Source organism: Drosophila albomicans, chromosome X, assembly GCF_009650485.2.
Source record: "Drosophila albomicans strain 15112-1751.03 chromosome X, ASM965048v2, whole genome shotgun sequence".
Taxonomy (NCBI): domain Eukaryota; kingdom Metazoa; phylum Arthropoda; class Insecta; order Diptera; family Drosophilidae; genus Drosophila; species Drosophila albomicans.
In genome coordinates this window covers 9,288,765-9,305,660 of record NC_047627.2, presented here as the reverse complement: position 1 = coordinate 9,305,660, position 16,896 = coordinate 9,288,765, and the positions used below count along the sequence as shown (strand labels likewise).

The following is a 16,896-nucleotide window of genomic DNA, read 5'->3' as shown; positions in this document are numbered from 1 at the left end:
CTTTCATCATTCAACTCTAAAACTTTATTATTATATTAACTAAGAACCTTTCCAGCTGTCATTATACATATATATATTAAATATATAGCTGAAAAGGTTCTTATTTAATATAATAATAAAGTTTAAGATTTAAAAAGATTAGAGAATAATAATATGGAACACATATATATGTATACATATTTAATGTTAAGTCTTCGCCAGAAAAATAAACAGCTAAATGCGGCATCACTGCTGCCCCGGTTCAGGAAACTGTGGCAAGGTTGCAGTGCTGCAATTCTAGACGACTCGTAAATGTAAATTAAATGTTTTTCGAAGCCAATTTACCGAGATTAACAAGTGCAAATTCACGCACAATGAAACAAGTGTTCTTTACGTTGTATTTATCAACTTAAAAATAAAAACAAAAATAAAGATTGTAAACTTTGAAATACAATTTTCATTTTGGCTGTATAATTTGTAGGCTATAAATGCTGTATGACTCGTAGTCAGTAATTATTTACCACCAAGCATTATAATTATTATTACTATAGATTTGAATATTGTTATTTTTGTTTATTATTGTGAGAGTGTTAATTTGCATAAATCTCTGGCTGACATAAGCGACAGTTCTATGCCCTAACGTCGCTAGGAAATCGTGAAATAAATATAAGTAAATATAATTGATAAAGACTCATTGGAGAATTGGTAACCTTGAATGGCTCACAAAGTGATAAGATGGACTATTAACGAATAAACAGCAACCAAAAAAAAATTCAAATCAAACACAAGATGCTCCTGAAAACACACGGAACTATGCTGGGAGAGTGAGAGTGACGAAACCAAAAAAAAAAAACCGGAGGGAAGCTGATAACTGTGAGAACTTAGTCGCCTTATAAGTTGCATCGTTTCCATCTATTCACTCAGACAACACTCACGATGCGGCGCTGGAACCTGGATATTTTTTTCTGCCTAGCTGCTGTGCTCATGTTCATTAGTCAAGCATTTGGCTACCAAAGTTTACAATATCGCGGCCACACCAAGCATCCGAGTAAGTTTCTCCGGCTTCTTCGTGTAAATAGTTGAAAACTTTTCTTTTCTTTTAGGTTTACCGAATCACTGTTATTATGAGGAACTGGAGTTGGATGTACCGATGAATGAGACCGTCTATCCGGTAAATCAACACGGTTACTGTGTCCATGTGTCTTGTGAAGAGGATTATTTGCTCTTGATCAAGCAGTAAGTAGTCGATAGATATCAAGTATACGCACAAGTATAACTTATCAAATTTGTTTGACAGCTGTGAACACCAGAATTTGCAAAGCGGTTGTTTCTTTGCCCCCTATGACTATACGAAACCCTATCCAGATTGCTGTGAAAAACACATTTGCCCAACGTAATGCACTTTGCTAAATATTTACAAAATCTTGTTAATAATCAATGCATACAATAGTGACAAGCCTACATTTATAAATAAAGTGCGACTGCTAAATACCCAGTAAAAACTTTCCATGTGCAGCTAAGTTTTGACCCTACCGGAGTGACCTTCTGATAAGTTAAAGAACCTACAACTGTTGTCTGAGTGAAAAAATTGAGCTCAAATTTACAGCAATGCAATATAGCATTGTTAGATATACAGCTGTGAACTTTGAAATAGCAGTGTGCGTTAAAAATTGAAAAATACTATTATAAACACAAATTCTAGATACATTTTTTTCTTTTTTTTAACTCACTTTTCGTAAAATTAAAAAAAATTTTGGCTCTTTTTGTGGAAAAAATCAAAATCTGCTATTCCAATGTGCAGCTAAAATGTGGTGTGCTTATAAAAAATATCAAAATAACATATCTCATTGTTCCATTTTACAAATATATGTATTGTGCCAGGGATCAACAAACAGAAAGGAATATGCAAAAAATCAGTTATTTAGTTTTTTTTGTCGCACTGCTATTTTAATGTTCACAGCTGTAGGCTTGATTTCGACGTGTAAATTTCTATTGCTTCGCGACCTTGTACTGCACTACCAGCTGAATAATTTATAGGTTTGCAAAGCCCATCTAAATTTATATTTACAGGATACGAAGTAAATGACTATGACTATGAATTTATAAATTACATACTTTAGGTTTAAACAAATATTTTGTTTTCTATTGATCGGCCTTGCATAGCACTACCGACTGTGAAAAGGTTATCGCTGATAGTTCCCTTCCATTGATTAGACACTGAGGAGAGAGTTCAGTTGAGCTGAGCTTCTGGCTGTGCGATCATTACTCAGTTCACAATGCTGCCAGTGACAATAGTGCTCTGTAGTTTGGTCTTGGGGGCGCACCTAATCTTGGTACTAGGCCGTAAGTAGAAGGCTCGCCTAAATTCACACGCTTTAAGCAAAGATATTGCAGTTAAGAACGATCTTGAGGGAGGCGCTAATAACGTTGTAGTTGAATCGGATGAGTGCAAAGAAGATGATTGCCCTTGTGCGACCTCCAGCTTAGGGTAATTACATCGATTTATATAATGCATATGAAAAAAATTGATGTATTCACAATTATTATTGCAGTTGTCCTGCGGTGGTTCGTGCTTTACCCTGTAAACAAATCGATGCTGTCAACTAAAAAGTGAATGAAATACAGATTACAATTAAATAAAACCAAAATTTGTGTTTATTCCGATTTTGGTTTGGTATACATGCTTGAACTTAGCCAATAAATCTATATATATATATATTTGTATACATATAGGTATGCCTCTCAATTTGTGATTTAACAAGACCTTTTAATCAAATATATGTATATATATATATAGATTTGTGTATATATATAAATCGAGTATATATATAATATATGTGTATATTGTTCATATATTTGTATAGTTCTCTAAAATAACATCTTTCGATTTCTACACACGGTCACGTAACGAGAATCGAATTGAATATGCAACTTCTCCAGCGATTGCTCTATAGAATTGTAACTCTATATATACGTGTATATATCTGGTATATACATATACATATGTATAGAGCTTGTTGTAGTATACATATTGAGTAATTGGGAGCGGTATGCTACTTTAAAGCTGCACAACATCAATACACACGCACAAACAGCAGGTGCAAACTTACAAGCTATATCTTATATACTATATACGAGTTCTACATCATATATATCCAAATACAAATACGAGTGTGTGTATATTTGTGACGTGTAAAAGTTTGAAGCCATCTCACAATGTGTACTTCAATTATTCTTCGTATACAATATCTGTATGTATATATTTATATACGGCATAATATTTATATATATATAACTTGTATAACCTGAGCTAGTCTAAACATTTTTAACTATGGTCCGGCGGCACAAATTTGCCTTGTTTTTCTTCTTTGTGTAGAGTATTAATTTCTTCGTCATATTTCGAGGAAACGAAAAGGCGAAAATGAATCTAAAAAAAAACAAAAAACAAAAAAAACCTTTCTCTTCACAATTTTACTATTGTTTAATAATGACATTTACATTTATAGTAATAATAATCATAATAATAATATTAGAGATATGAACTTAAATCATAAAATGACGGCATCTTAAGTGTGAAAAGAGTGAACGATAATAACGTAAAGCATTAAAAAAAAGTAACTAATTGGGTATCTCGACACTCTTCTTTACGGTGAAAATAAACAGAAACTCTACGGCGTTACTAATTTGAACTTGAAATGGGGAAAGACAACTGTAAACACAGATTGTCAGCTTGAATATCTGGTCACACTTAAATGCTAATTGTTCTTGTCGTTTCCATTTCACCATGCCCATGTGTGCCAAGTGTTTATATTCATATCATATGTCTAGTATATAGTGCTTATTAATCCGGCGTTGTTGTCAAATGCGGCATGCCGCATTCCTCTTCTCATTGACGCGCCGCACGCTCCGTCTCCATGAGGCACTCACGCACCAAGATGCGGGCATGGACAATGCCCCGCTTCAGGCGCTCCGTCGAGCTGCGCGAACCCGTGTACGTCGGCCGGATGTCGCGTCCCATCTCCTCGATGACGGCCAAGAGTTGGGCGTACTTACTCAAGCCGTTGCCGACCGTTTGGCTGCCCACCGTTGGCAGATTGGCAGTGGAGGTGAGCGGCGTGGTGATGTTCGCCGATGTCTGTGTGGTCACCACAGCTGGCGATGTCGATGGAGGTGGATACTTAAGCTGTGATTGCGATAGATTCAAGCCCAGATTGCTTGAGTTGTTGTTGATGCTATTGTTGCTGCCATTGTTATTGCTGTTGATGGCGGACGACGACGATGACGACAGATTGCGACCATTGTTGCTGGCTGCAGCAATGTTGGCCAACGACAGCGCTGCGGCAGCAGCCGCTGCAGCTGCGGACGATGGTGTGGCAGTTGTGTTTGATTGCTGTTGCAACAGCGCCAATTGGGCTTGCAGAAATTGCGGTGAATATTGCAGCGCAGCAACTGCAGCGGCTGCTGCTGCCGTTGCCGCTGCACTGCTCTGTGCATTGTTGCGTTCTCGCTTGCTCCCGCCGCCGCCGCTGCTGCTACCAGTCGCATAATCAGTGGCGCCCATATTATTGTTATTGCTGCTGCTGTTGTTGGTGCTGTTGTTGTTGCTGCTGCTGCCGCCGCTGCGTGAATGATGTATGGCGGATATTTGGATTTGGGGCTGCTGTTCACGCTGTTCGCGCTGCTGTTGATAGTTGTAGAAGTTTTGTACTTGCGAACGTGGTATTGGTGTCACTGTGACGTCACTTAGCTTCGATTCGACAGCTTGTATGTCCATGATGTCCATTCTGCTTCTTCAGCTGCTGCCTATGCAAACAAATACGTTTTGACACTGACACTCACTGCAACTACTGCAAAACTTACCCAAAATTGTCTTTGGTGTTTCGTTTTCGCTTTTTCCTTTGCAGTTTTTCTTTCGTTGCAATAATTTACGCTTTCTACGCACAAACAAATGTATTGCAACCACCACAAACAAAACACGTACACACAGGGTTAGTGTTAGCTACTGTCATCGCTGTGTTGTTATCGTTATCGATGCATATTTTATGCACTTGTCATCAAAATACCAAATAAACATACTAAAAGTATATTAACGCAAGCAGCTGTTGCAAATTGCCAATATCACCAAAAATCGAATTTGGCAATAATTGCATGAAATTTATTATTGCGTAATAGTTGTAAGCATTGTGTATGCGTATTGTCACAAATGACATTGAGTTACGAAAGTTAATTTTTAAATATGAGTTAAAGTTTAACGGCCTTCTCAGTGTTGTAAAGTGCTGCACTTGAGTAGTTGGCTGACTGGCAGACAGAAAAAACAATGGCGAAGCAAACTGTGAACTAAATGTCTCTGTTGTTGACATCTGGTCGCTGTGTAAATTTTATTTCGAGCACATACTCTTGTGATATCCTAGTTGTGATTAATTTCCAAAAATTATAAAAGCAACCTTTTAGAATTTTACGTATAGTGCTATCAAATAGATGCAAAAATATAATAAACATCATCGTGTGTGTTCAATAATACCGTGGCGAGGTGAGCGTAAAAAGTACACAAAAAAATTGCGTGAAACGACTGCAACGGCAGCCAACAAGAAGAGTCACGAAGAGTAGCGTTCGTTTTTTTTTTTTTGGTCTTTGGCAGTTTTGCAAAATTTCCAATTACATTTCCGCGTCTGACAAATGTGCGTGTGTTCGTTTGTGCATGTGTATGTGTGTGTATGAAAGCCCTACTCTGCTGGCTCTGTGCTGTTGATGCCAAATATCTTCGCCTGCCTGCAGCTGTGAATGTATGAGTGTGTGTGCGTCTTTCTATGTGGGAGCCGCAGCCGTCAGCCACTGCATGACGTAAAGCTGCTGCTGTGGCCGCCGATACAACAGCGTAACGAGCATACGTTTGCACATATTACATACATGTGTGTGTATGTAATTAACAACGTAAAGCTTGCTGGCATTGATTAACTGCTGTTGTGCTCGCTTTTTTCTCTTCTCATTTTTTTTTTGGCACTAACACATGCCTTATATGCATATGCACATGCATACGCACACACAGATATGCCTATATGCATGTCGGCATGTATGTGTGTGCTTGTGGAACTGTCGCTATGTGCCGCTATATGAGAGAGCAGTGTTGCACAACGCCGGTCGTGGCCGCGATGCATGCGAAAACTTAGAAAAAGCAGAGCGCAAAAAAGCAACGCACACAAAAATCGCAATTGGACAAAAATTGCCTAGAAGCGGCGGCGCGTTGTTTGTCTGGCGGCATTCCATTAACGCACACACACACACATGCTTACCTATTCATGTGCGGCACATATGCACATCTGTTTTAATTGTGTTATCGATAACAGTCAGCAGATGAATCAAAAGTGACGGTTAACCATTTGAATTTTGTGTGAATTACACACACACGCATAGGCATTCACACGCACACGCATACAATAAGAGAACTGACAAACGACGCCGTGTATTTTTTTTGCGACCTCGACATAGAAGAAGCCAAAGCCAAAGCAAATCAAAAAGCAAGCGCCAGTCGTCGTCATTCCTTAGCAGCAGCACAAACAGCAGCAGCAGCAGCAGTCGAGTGAGCGCAGCCATTTTTGATGTGTTGCTGTCTCGCTTCGCGATAGTTTTTGTTGTTGTTTAAGTTTTTATTTTCGTTGGTGTTGTTATTGTGTTGGAAACGAAGAAGAGAGAGACGAGCGCTTGCTTGCTTCATATGTATATGTTTGCGTGTGTTGTGTGAGTAAGCGGCAACTGTTTTGTTGCTTGGGCTGCAACTAGCGGTACTTCATTAGCAAGCTTTGCTTTATTTGTCAAATAACAAACAAACAATAATCTAATAATCTCTCAAATTTCTCATTGTAGCAATCGACGCTTGTAACAAACAACTATAAAACAATAAAACAACAATATAAGAGCAAAAAGAACAACACACGCTTATTGAAACCAAATCACATCGACACAATACAAATAAATATATACAACACTACCCACACACACACTATTACAACCGCACACACAAAGCCACACACACACATAGAGGCGTACGTCTCACACCCAAACACACACACACACACATCAACAACATCACCATCCTCATCATGGAGATGATAACGATTGGCCAAAGCGTCAAAATCAAACGCACCGATGGCCGCGTCCATGGCGCCGTTGTCTCCAAATTGAATTCATCGGCTCGCTGCATAACCGTCGAATGGTACGAAAGGGGCGAGACCAAAGGCAAAGAGGTTGAACTGGATGCCATAATTGCTCTCAATCCGGAATTGTCCACGCCCGACGCAGCGGTGGAGACGCAGCATGCGGCTCCCGAGCCAAAGAAACAGGCAACAGCGCCCATGAATCTATCACGTAATCCCACACAATCGACAATTGGAGGTGGCGGAGGAGGTGGCGGAGGTGGTGGCGGAGTAAGTAGTGGTATCAGTAGTGGATTAGGCAGTTTAACAGCACGCATGACCATGACCGGCAATCAGCTAAACAAAATCAACGAGACAAGCGGCAGTGGCGGTGGCGGCGCGGGACCAACACATTTGGGTCAAAGTCAAAGCTATGGCAACATGTCGGCAGCGAACGCTGGCGGTGCAACCAGCGGTGTGGCAACCACCGGCATGCTGCGGCAACGCTATGCACCACAGGTCAGCACCAATGCACCACAGACACGCATCGCTTCCGCGAGCGCCAGCAATGTCAACAACGATCGTGCTGGCGGTGGCGGCGGAGGAGGAGGAGGAGGAGTCAGCAGTGGCGTTGGTGGCACCTCTGTCAACTCCACACTGACAAACAACTCGACAAACAATTCAATAAATCCAGCTGCGGCGGGCTCACGTCGTTCGCATGCCCTCAAGGAGGTCGAACGTTTGAAGGAGAATCGCGAGAAGCGACGCGCTCGCCAAGCCGAGATGAAGGAGGAGAAGGTGGCGCTGATGAATCAGGATCCCGGTAATCCCAACTGGGAGACGGCGCAAATGATACGCGAATATCAGAATACGTTGGAATTTATTCCGCTCATCGATGGCCAGATGGTCGATGATCATCAGATCACCGTGTGCGTGCGCAAGCGTCCGCTCAGTCGCAAGGAGCTCAATCGGAAGGAGATCGATGTGATTTCGGTGCCACGCAAGGATGTCCTCATGGTCCACGAACCGCGCACCAAAGTCGATCTCACCAAATTCCTGGAGAATCACAAGTTCCGGTTCGATTATGCGTTCAACGACACTTGCGACAATGCCGTCGTTTACAGGTGAGTCCGGCTACTATAATCTACTATATATGATCGATCGATGTTTGACTATCAAGCTTAAGGGATTTGCAGACCCTGTAATAGGAAATCTTTTAAGTGTATTCAGTTTTATTAGAAGTATATCTTTGTCGATAGAAAATATCCATTTGTCTAGAGAAATTTACGGCATTGTTAGAGCTTTTATTCGGAGAACTTAATATATTATTGAGTTTGACATTTAAGGGAAGTAATATCGAATCTAATAATTCTATTAGATGTTGTATTTCCATAGTTTGTGTATTGAAGAATTTACGAGTAGTATATCAATATAAGGATCAATTAGAAAGACCACAATATTTAAAAAACTTTTATATCTAATGAGGTTAGCATAATATGGAGTTCAGTTTAGAACTCTTAGAAAAGTTGTCTGAAAAAATATGCTTTTTATGTGTTGCTTTAATAATTGCTACTTAATAGAAAACCCCTTATAAAGCAAGCTGATTGATATTCATCATGTTATGCAAGAGTCAATATTTAGCCAAGTCAGCAATTGTTAGCTATATATATTTCTAGATAAGCAACAAATGCATTTCTATAGAACAATAGTTTTATTGGTTCTTTGTGAACTGGAAGTTTATAGTCTTTTTATTGTAAGAAATTCTGAAGTTGAGTCTCTTTATTTATTTATTGTAAACTTAGAATGATATTATATTGCACAGAGTATCTTAGATTCTATGACTATTGTTTACTAAATAAATATTTTAGGTGTAGCATTACTCAAAGATCATTTATTGCTTTTAAAATTTGGTTTTGATTTATCGAATATATGTTGAAGGATAAAAGATAGCTTCAATTTTCATATAATAGGTGTTTTGTCAAGTAATAAATTAATTTAAAATCAATAGACAATAGATTTGAAATTTATGCGCAACTAATAAATTCGTATTACGACCTTCATAAAGTTTTATTGGATGTTTAAATAAAAACAAATAGTTTCAGTTGCCATAACGTTAATGACATCGAATAGCTATATTTAGAAACCCGAAAGAGTTCTTTAAAATTCTTTGCATAGTTTTAGATAAGTCAAATTCCCATTTGAAATGAGAACAAGTTCTTATTTTTTGTTACTTTCGTTTGTTTTCTTTTGGGCCAAATTGTAGTTTTCTCCGCTAAGAAGCTGATTTTATGATTCATACAATATGCGCTGAATTTTTAAAGCATCCTTAAGCTGTCCTTATCAACAGCTGTTGTTATTCTAGTTGTTGTTGGTTGTCTACTTGGTTGGCAACGTTGGTTGTTGTTATTGTTGTTGTTGTTGAGTTGAGGTTGTTGAGTTTGTTATGTTGCGTTGGCGACACACACGAAATGCGCACAACTTGTGCTCAATAGCAACAGCAACTGACTCACACACTACCACACACACACACTCGCTCACACACACATACACACACACACGGCGCGCAAACTCAAAGCGTTCGCTCCCGAAATAGCCAAGTTTCGTTGTATGACTAAACACAAAAGTTGTTCCAACTGTCCGTCCGTCCGTCCGTCTTTCTGTCTGTCCGCTCGCTTTGTGCTTCGTCTCGTTTGGCTTCGTTTGCCGTTGCTGTTGCTGTTGCTTTTGCGGTTGCTCTTGCTGTTGCTGTTGCTTGTGCTCGCCTTAATGAACTTGCCCCCGTCGGTGTCCAGCTTTTGATTTTCCATCGAACTCTCTTTGTTTTTATTTCGCACTTTTTTTTTGCTTTTGTTTTTTTTTTATTTGCCATTCTTGCTGCTTCTCTGCGAACCATTTCAAAACTTAACCGTCGTCGAAACAAGCTTGTTGTTAGCCCGTCTTTATTATTCAATCTGCTTCCTTCCGGTTTGTGTCACAATATGAGTCAATGGTGCAAATTAATATTAAAAAAAAAGAAGAGAGCAAAAAAATACTGCTGCGCCACATACTTAAGCCAGCCGGTGAAACCTAATCGCATCACTCACTGATAAGCAAACAACACACTCAACACTCATCATCATCATTGTTTGCTTTCATTATTAATAGCCGTAAAAAACCGCTGGCAGCTTTATTAATGCATTTCGCAAACAACAAAATTGACAATAAATGACGTTGAATCTTAACCGTTTTATTTCCATTGAACCTGATTAGCTACTCTCTGGCCTGACTCATCTGCAAATTCCTCGTTTAAATTGATTCAAGATTAGATTCTGCTTCTTTCTTTTTAAATATCTCCCTTTTTATTTAGAGTAATTGACGCCAATTAATGTGAACTTAGAAAAGCTTTGTGCTCGGTTATAGTTCTTTAGATATCAAATCTAGTAATATATGTTTGCTATCAGGTTCGTCATAAGCCACAAATTTTTATTTACCTTCAATCTCTTTATTCAATTGAATCAATTTTAGTAATTTAAGTGTAATCTAAATATTTAATTTTCATTCAGAGCTTAAAGCATTTGAAATGTACATGGATTATTCATTAAAAGAAATTTAGTTAGTTAAAATGTTGATATTCATTCATAAAGCATTAAATATCACTTTACTGATTCATAAGTGGCTCTTATATGTAATTTTAGATTGATGATTATTAGGTAAAATTAAGTTTATTCTTTGAGTCAACTGTTTAAAATACTTTGAAAATCATAATTTTCCATTTTCACGAAATCTTTTTAAGAATCGAATTTATTTTATATGGCACAAAAAAAAAAGAACATTGGTTGACAAATTGTGTGAACTTTATGTTTTATTTCCATTAGAGTAGTATATTAATATACCAAGTATATAATTCTTTGTATTTCAGTATTTTTCGGTACATTAATCAGGTATATTTAAATGATCTATTACACAGTACACTTGAGTATAGATTTCGTACTTGATGTTTTCATTATTATTATAGGGGAAAGAAAGGAAAAGAATTATAAAAACAAAAAAAAAAAAAACACTTTAGTATCTTTTATACAGCAGCATTTTCTTATAACTTTGAAATGTATTTTTGTAGCTCTTACAATTGAATTGATATTCTGATCTAATAATCTTATTCTTCTTCACGCAGATACACAGCCAAGCCGCTGGTGAAGACCATTTTTGAGGGCGGCATGGCCACGTGTTTCGCCTATGGCCAGACTGGATCTGGCAAGACACACACCATGGGCGGTGAGTTCAAGGGCAAGGTGCAGGACTGTAAGAATGGCATTTACGCCATGGCGGCCAAGGATGTGTTTGTCACATTGAACGGTCCGCGCTATCGTTCCCTCAATTTGGTCGTTTCGGCCAGCTTCTTTGAGATCTACAGCGGCAAGGTAAGCAGTCAAAAACAGTTAAAGAATAAACGATTTAAATCTAATCAATTGCCTCTGTTTGTTTGTGCGATAGGTCTTTGATCTGCTCGCCGATAAGCAGAAGCTGCGCGTGCTCGAGGATGGCAAGCAACAGGTGCAGGTCGTTGGCCTGACCGAGAAGGTCGTGGACAGCGTGGAGGAGGTGCTCAGTCTTATCCAGCACGGCAATGCGGCACGCACATCGGGCCAAACGTCGGCCAATTCGAATTCATCGCGTTCGCATGCCGTATTCCAAATTGTGCTACGCCCCATGGGCAGCACCAAAATCCATGGCAAATTCTCGTTCATCGATCTGGCGGGCAACGAACGCGGCGTGGACACATCGTCAGCGGATCGTCAGACACGCATGGAAGGTGCTGAGATCAATAAATCACTGTTGGCACTGAAGGAATGCATTCGTGCCCTTGGCAAGCAATCGGCACATTTGCCATTCCGTGTATCAAAGTTGACGCAAGTTCTGCGCGATTCATTCATCGGAGAGAAGAGCAAGACGTGCATGATTGCCATGATATCGCCGGGATTGAGCAGTTGTGAGCACACGTTGAATACGCTACGCTATGCGGATCGTGTCAAGGAGCTGGTCGTCAAGGATCTGGCCGAAATTGGCGCTGGCGATGCGGACCCCACTGAAACGATTGAGGTGATGGACGATGACGATGAGGGGGAGCTGGATCAGCAACAGGGAGGCATGGGCATGGCCCAGCATTCGTCGGCCAATATGCATCATAATCATCATCAGGCGCTGCAGCGTGGTCACAACAATAACAACACAACAGCAAGAACGGAAACGCCGCCCACATGGATCTCGCCATGCTGAGTTCGCTGAGCGTAAGTTTTATGTTTTAAGCAGGCTTTGACTTTTTGTGTTTATAGATAGAAAAAGAGAGAGGAGAGAGAGAGGGAGAACAGTGTCAGTTTATTTGTTTCAGTGCTAGCAATCAAGCATCAGTTTGTAGTTGAAAGCGAGAATTCGTATTTCTGTTTTATTTTATATTTTTATTTGTATACTTTGTACACACTTTCAACTCGCGTTTTCGTTATGAGCAACCGTAAGAACAACATTGGTAAAAAGCAATCCATTCAATGGGCCAAGGATTCGCGGACAATTGTCAAGTTGCCGCCGTTACCGCGACAACGTTCGTCTGTGGCGCCTTTCTACTGTCGCGTCATCGCCAATCGCTACGTCGGGCAATCGCTGTCCGAGATTATGGCCAACAATAAGCCAAGGAGCACACCTTGGCTGATAACACGACGCAATGCCGAGCAGAGTCTGGAGCAACGACAGCGAATGCTGGTCAATTATCGTGATGCCAATCGGACGTGCATCTTGATGATCAAGTTGCTGCCCCTGGGCGTGTTGCCCGTGTTGACGGCTCCATCGAAATCGTACGAGACCAACGAATGCTTCTTTGTGCCCTGGACTCAAGTGCCGGGTTCCTCGGCATTGGGCAAACGTTATGTGGCTCATGATTTTCAACAGCTTGTGTCCGCCGGCGAGCGATACACTACGGAGTTGGCCAATTTGGTGGCAGAGACGCGTTCGTTGTTGCCACGCTGGTTGCCACAGGAGGATCATGAATTTGTGTTACCGCCTCCGATGCAATTTGCCGATGAGAGTGCACCCAAGGGGCATAATCCATGGATGTGGCGACTCAAGCGCAACGATACCATCACATTGTGCAACTTTCCCATGCAAGAGGATCAACCCGTGTTGCACAAACACGCCGGACGATTGCCACGCAAACATCCAAAATAGTTTCGAAGCGAGTATGCCAAGGCTTCTCTACATAAACAACATATATTCGTGAAGCTTAAGTGGAGTAGTTATTGTAGTTAATATTCTGTATAGTGTATTATTTTTTAGAACCTACAAATCGACACTTGTGATTATTACTGGGATATAAATTTAAAGCTATATAGAGTTGAAATTCCTTGTCTAATATTGTCTCTTAGTTCTGCCTTCTTTCTTTTTCTCTCAACTTAGAATAAGAGGCTAGTTAATACTGTAAAGACAGCAGATCTCTATTTCCCCTCTCTCTCCCTCTTTCTCTCTCTCTCTGTGTTGTTTGTGAAGTGATCTATCTATCTCGTTCTTTCTCGTGGTGTTTTTTCATTTTATACTGACATTTTATCAAATTTATGCTCCAGGGGTAAAAACACTAGTAAAATCACAAAATTATATAAATTTTCATTTCATTGAAATCATGTTGAATTTCCAGTATTAGGACAAAATCGTTGGTTGCAGTATTTCAACCAGATTTCACCAATTATTCTTATAAAATCTATACTTTCTATTGCTAGATTGAGGACATGCCTAGCACCTCACAAGCTGCTGCCAAGAATAACAAATCAATAAATTCCCCATAAAATCCTTTTCATAAGCATCACTTGTTTTTCGAAGAATATTTTCAAAATTATCAAGTACTAAATTCTGGATCACATACAAGAAAAGCAAAACAAAATTCAAAGTTACTTTGACAATTTATTTTCTATTGATATTGGAAATATCGGTGGCTCTTTATTTACAATTTTCTTCATCATCATCAAGAACAAATCTATTAAAACTAGTATTAGATATGCAAATATCAAGGATATATATTTAATGATTTATTAATCTTAAGTCTTGTACTAAATTAAGAATATTAATGGATAAGTAAATTTTTTTGTCGACTTGCAAATGATCAAAAGGAACTTTATTAATCAAATTTTTGTTGCTGTTGCAGGAACACGAGATGTCAGACGAACTGATTGTGCAACATCAGGCGATTGATGATCTGCAGCAGACTGAGGAGATGGTCGTCGATTATCATCGTAATGTGAACGCGACGCTGGAGAATTTCCTAGCCGAATCGAAGGAACTTTATGATTTAACAAACTATGTGGACTACGATCAGGATGCGTATTGCAAGAGGGGCGAAACGATGTTCTCAACGCTCTTGGATATCGCCATACAATGTCGTGATATGATGGCCGAATATCGCAACAAATTGGCCAAGGAGGAGATGTTGTCTTGCAATTTTAAGCCACCAAATAACAAGCGTTAGGCAAGTCCAAAACAAAAACAAAAGGCCCAACCGATTAAAATACATAAAGCAACATGAAAAAAATATAACACTATTACAACAACAATAACAATAACACTGCAACAACAAAACAATAACAAACGAAGGATTAACAAGAGCAACAACAGCCAAAGTCCGGCTATTTTCTTCTTTTTTCTCACTTATAAATTTAAAATTTATGCCCAATTTTTAAGCTCTTCCTTCAAGTGCTTAAACATGGCAACTAGTTTTCTTTTATCGACATTTTCGTTAAATTTCCATAGTTTTATTAGCCGGAATTTGCATGTTGTTGACAAGAGGTAAAAGCACCCACACACACACACACAACTACACACACTTAACCACACTCACGTACACACTCACCAATCAAATCAAAAAAAGAAGAAATCTTTTACCTCTCCAATCACAATTAGTATGTATTTTTTTTTATATAATGTTTTGGATCATTTTTTGAATTGCACCCAATAAAAATTTCATGTTATCATTTTATATTAACGAATTTTCTGCATTATTCAAAAAACATCCGTTTCATATAAAATTGCAAGCTTGCTGTTAGTAGACAAGGACAGCCAGCTGCAGTTTGCACTTCACTCATTCACTCGCTCGCTCACACGAAACATTCACACTCTCTCACGGTCTGTCTCTCTTCTCATACTAACTCGTTCACACACACATACAGCACCCAACACACAAATATGCATACATATGTATGTAAACTGAGTCAAGCTTAATGAAAAAGCAATAAAATTAAATGACAAATTGTCCCGCAAAAAGCGAAGAGAAAACTATATTAAAAGACAACAGCAAAATTTAAATATTAATTAATTAAAAACATGTTTATCAACTTCTAAGCAAATGCAGCAAAAGAGAAACATATAGAGGAGAGAATATTAATCATGGCGGCGTTTATTTTGTTTAGTTTGTGTGAATGTGAAAGCAATGATAAAGAGAAAGAAAAGGGAAAGAAAAAGACATTTATTTTATACAATAAAAACACATTTATTATATGGATACTATAATATACATACATAATTCTTAACACATATTTTAAATGATATGAGATTCCATTACGATGATTCTGACTACATTTTACAACTATTTGATAATTACACACACACACACACACATGCATTGTATTTATTTGAAAAGGCCACAAAAACTGTATTTAATTTGTATTAATTTATTAGAAAACAAAACGAAGAAAATACTACCCGCACCAAAACCAATTTACCTATGTATTGCTATATAATTTTTATACTTATTTAACATTTAAACAAAACCAACAACACCTAAACATTAAAAACTAAAAGAGCTGAAATGAAATGAATTTTTGAGAAACGCCATTTTCCAGTTGAGCTTTTTTCTTATTGTTTGTTTTGTTTTTAGTTTTTTTTTTTACATTTTTTTTTATATCATGTTTAAGCAACGAGGACTTTTGATTGAAACAATTTAAGTGCAGTTGAGATTGGAGATATGTTTTTTGCATTTCTTTCGTAGCATATAATTTATATACTAATATTTATTTTACATTTAATTCTCATCTAACAAAGACGAATAAAAAACCACGAAAAACACTCACACACACACTGATACAATGAATACAAAACTCTCTGCTTATAAGATACAAAAATGAAAAAGATAAAAAAAACCAAACATAAACCTTAAATGGAAAAGTCAAGAAAAATGTTGTAGCTTAGCCTTATCATGCATATGTGTGTTCTAACATTCATATGTATGCGCTTCTCTTAAGATACTTAACCAATCCAAAACAAAAAAAAAAACAAAAACAAGAAAAAAATGTTTAACTATTCTGTTATTTGATTGCATTTCTCAAGAGCACTAAAAGATAACCCACAGAAAATGGGCAAGAAAAAAAGAAGTCCTACTTACTACGTACATATTATTAAATTAACCATATTTTTTGACCCAAAATGCTAATTTAAAAAGCAAAAAAAAAATAAATAAAATTAAACAAAAAAATGAAAACATGTTAAAAACAAAAGGAAACGACAAAATAATTATAATAATAATGCCACTGGACAGAGTGCTTCGATATTACACAGTATAAAGAAAAAACAAAAATAAAATGTTAGGACTCGGACTCTAATAATGTATTATTAAATATAAATATTAATTTATATTGTAATAAAACTGAATATAAACAAACTTGCATTCCTTTTCTTTTATTGTACTGAGGAACGTGTCCTATTTGAATTTAAAATATTTAGCGGTTACATATTGGCGATTTCTAGTGTTGAACATCACAAAGTCATTTATCGATAAAAGTGT

At 38.0% G+C, this 16,896-nt stretch overlaps 5 protein-coding genes across 8 annotated transcripts; 4 read left to right on the top strand and 1 right to left on the bottom strand.

Annotated features, from left to right (window-relative positions):
• Positions 1-791: 791 nt before the first annotated feature.
• LOC117575150 (uncharacterized) lies at positions 792-1,431 on the top strand. Its single transcript, XM_034259257.2, has 3 exons — positions 792-1,027; positions 1,083-1,215; positions 1,277-1,431. The coding sequence occupies exons 1-3, from the start codon at positions 916-918 to the stop codon at positions 1,374-1,376; spliced, it is 345 nt and encodes a 114-aa protein (XP_034115148.1). The 5' UTR covers positions 792-915; the 3' UTR covers positions 1,377-1,431.
• A 564-nt stretch (positions 1,432-1,995) lies between these two features.
• On the top strand, positions 1,996-2,689 carry LOC117575179 (uncharacterized). 2 transcript variants are annotated; one of them, XR_007955681.1, is made up of 4 exons: positions 1,996-2,016; positions 2,100-2,322; positions 2,374-2,467; positions 2,532-2,689. XR_007955681.1 is itself a non-coding variant. In XM_034259292.2 (3 exons), exons 1-3 carry the CDS (start codon positions 2,256-2,258, stop codon positions 2,584-2,586), a joined length of 216 nt encoding a protein of 71 aa, XP_034115183.1. In that variant the 5' UTR covers positions 2,138-2,255; the 3' UTR covers positions 2,587-2,682. The 2 variants fall into 2 exon arrangements, 1 of the variants encoding a protein (XP_034115183.1); XM_034259292.2 differs by lacking the exon at positions 1,996-2,016 and having other exon boundaries at positions 2,138-2,322; positions 2,532-2,682.
• Positions 2,690-3,442: 753 nt separating this feature from the next.
• On the bottom strand, positions 3,443-5,184 carry LOC117575116 (sericin-2). Of its 2 annotated transcripts, none has more exons than XM_034259225.2 (2): positions 4,840-5,184; positions 3,443-4,778 (listed from the first exon to the last, which is right to left on the bottom strand). In XM_034259225.2, the coding sequence occupies exon 2, from the start codon at positions 4,760-4,762 to the stop codon at positions 3,866-3,868; it is 897 nt and encodes a 298-aa protein (XP_034115116.1). In that variant the 5' UTR covers positions 4,763-4,778; positions 4,840-5,184; the 3' UTR covers positions 3,443-3,865. The 2 variants fall into 2 exon arrangements, with proteins under 2 accessions (XP_034115116.1, XP_034115108.1); XM_034259217.2 differs by having other exon boundaries at positions 3,444-4,782; positions 4,840-5,182.
• Positions 5,185-5,304: 120 nt separating this feature from the next.
• On the top strand, positions 5,305-16,496 carry LOC117575093 (kinesin-like protein Klp10A). The gene is given in 7 exon segments (XM_034259197.2): positions 5,305-5,509; positions 6,841-7,400; positions 7,467-8,233; positions 11,260-11,506; positions 11,580-12,314; positions 12,317-12,373; positions 14,269-16,496. Coding segments are annotated over 6 exon segments (2,451 nt in total). The 5' UTR covers positions 5,305-5,509; positions 6,841-7,076; the 3' UTR covers positions 14,590-16,496.
• Positions 12,467-14,179, top strand: LOC127566391 (uncharacterized). 2 transcript variants are annotated; one of them, XM_052008497.1, is made up of 2 exons: positions 12,467-13,308; positions 13,847-14,179. In XM_052008497.1, the coding sequence occupies exon 1, from the start codon at positions 12,585-12,587 to the stop codon at positions 13,299-13,301; it is 717 nt and encodes a 238-aa protein (XP_051864457.1). In that variant the 5' UTR covers positions 12,467-12,584; the 3' UTR covers positions 13,302-13,308; positions 13,847-14,179. The 2 variants fall into 2 exon arrangements, with proteins under 2 accessions (XP_051864457.1, XP_051864458.1); XM_052008498.1 differs by having other exon boundaries at positions 12,467-13,312.
• Positions 16,497-16,896: the final 400 nt, after the last annotated feature.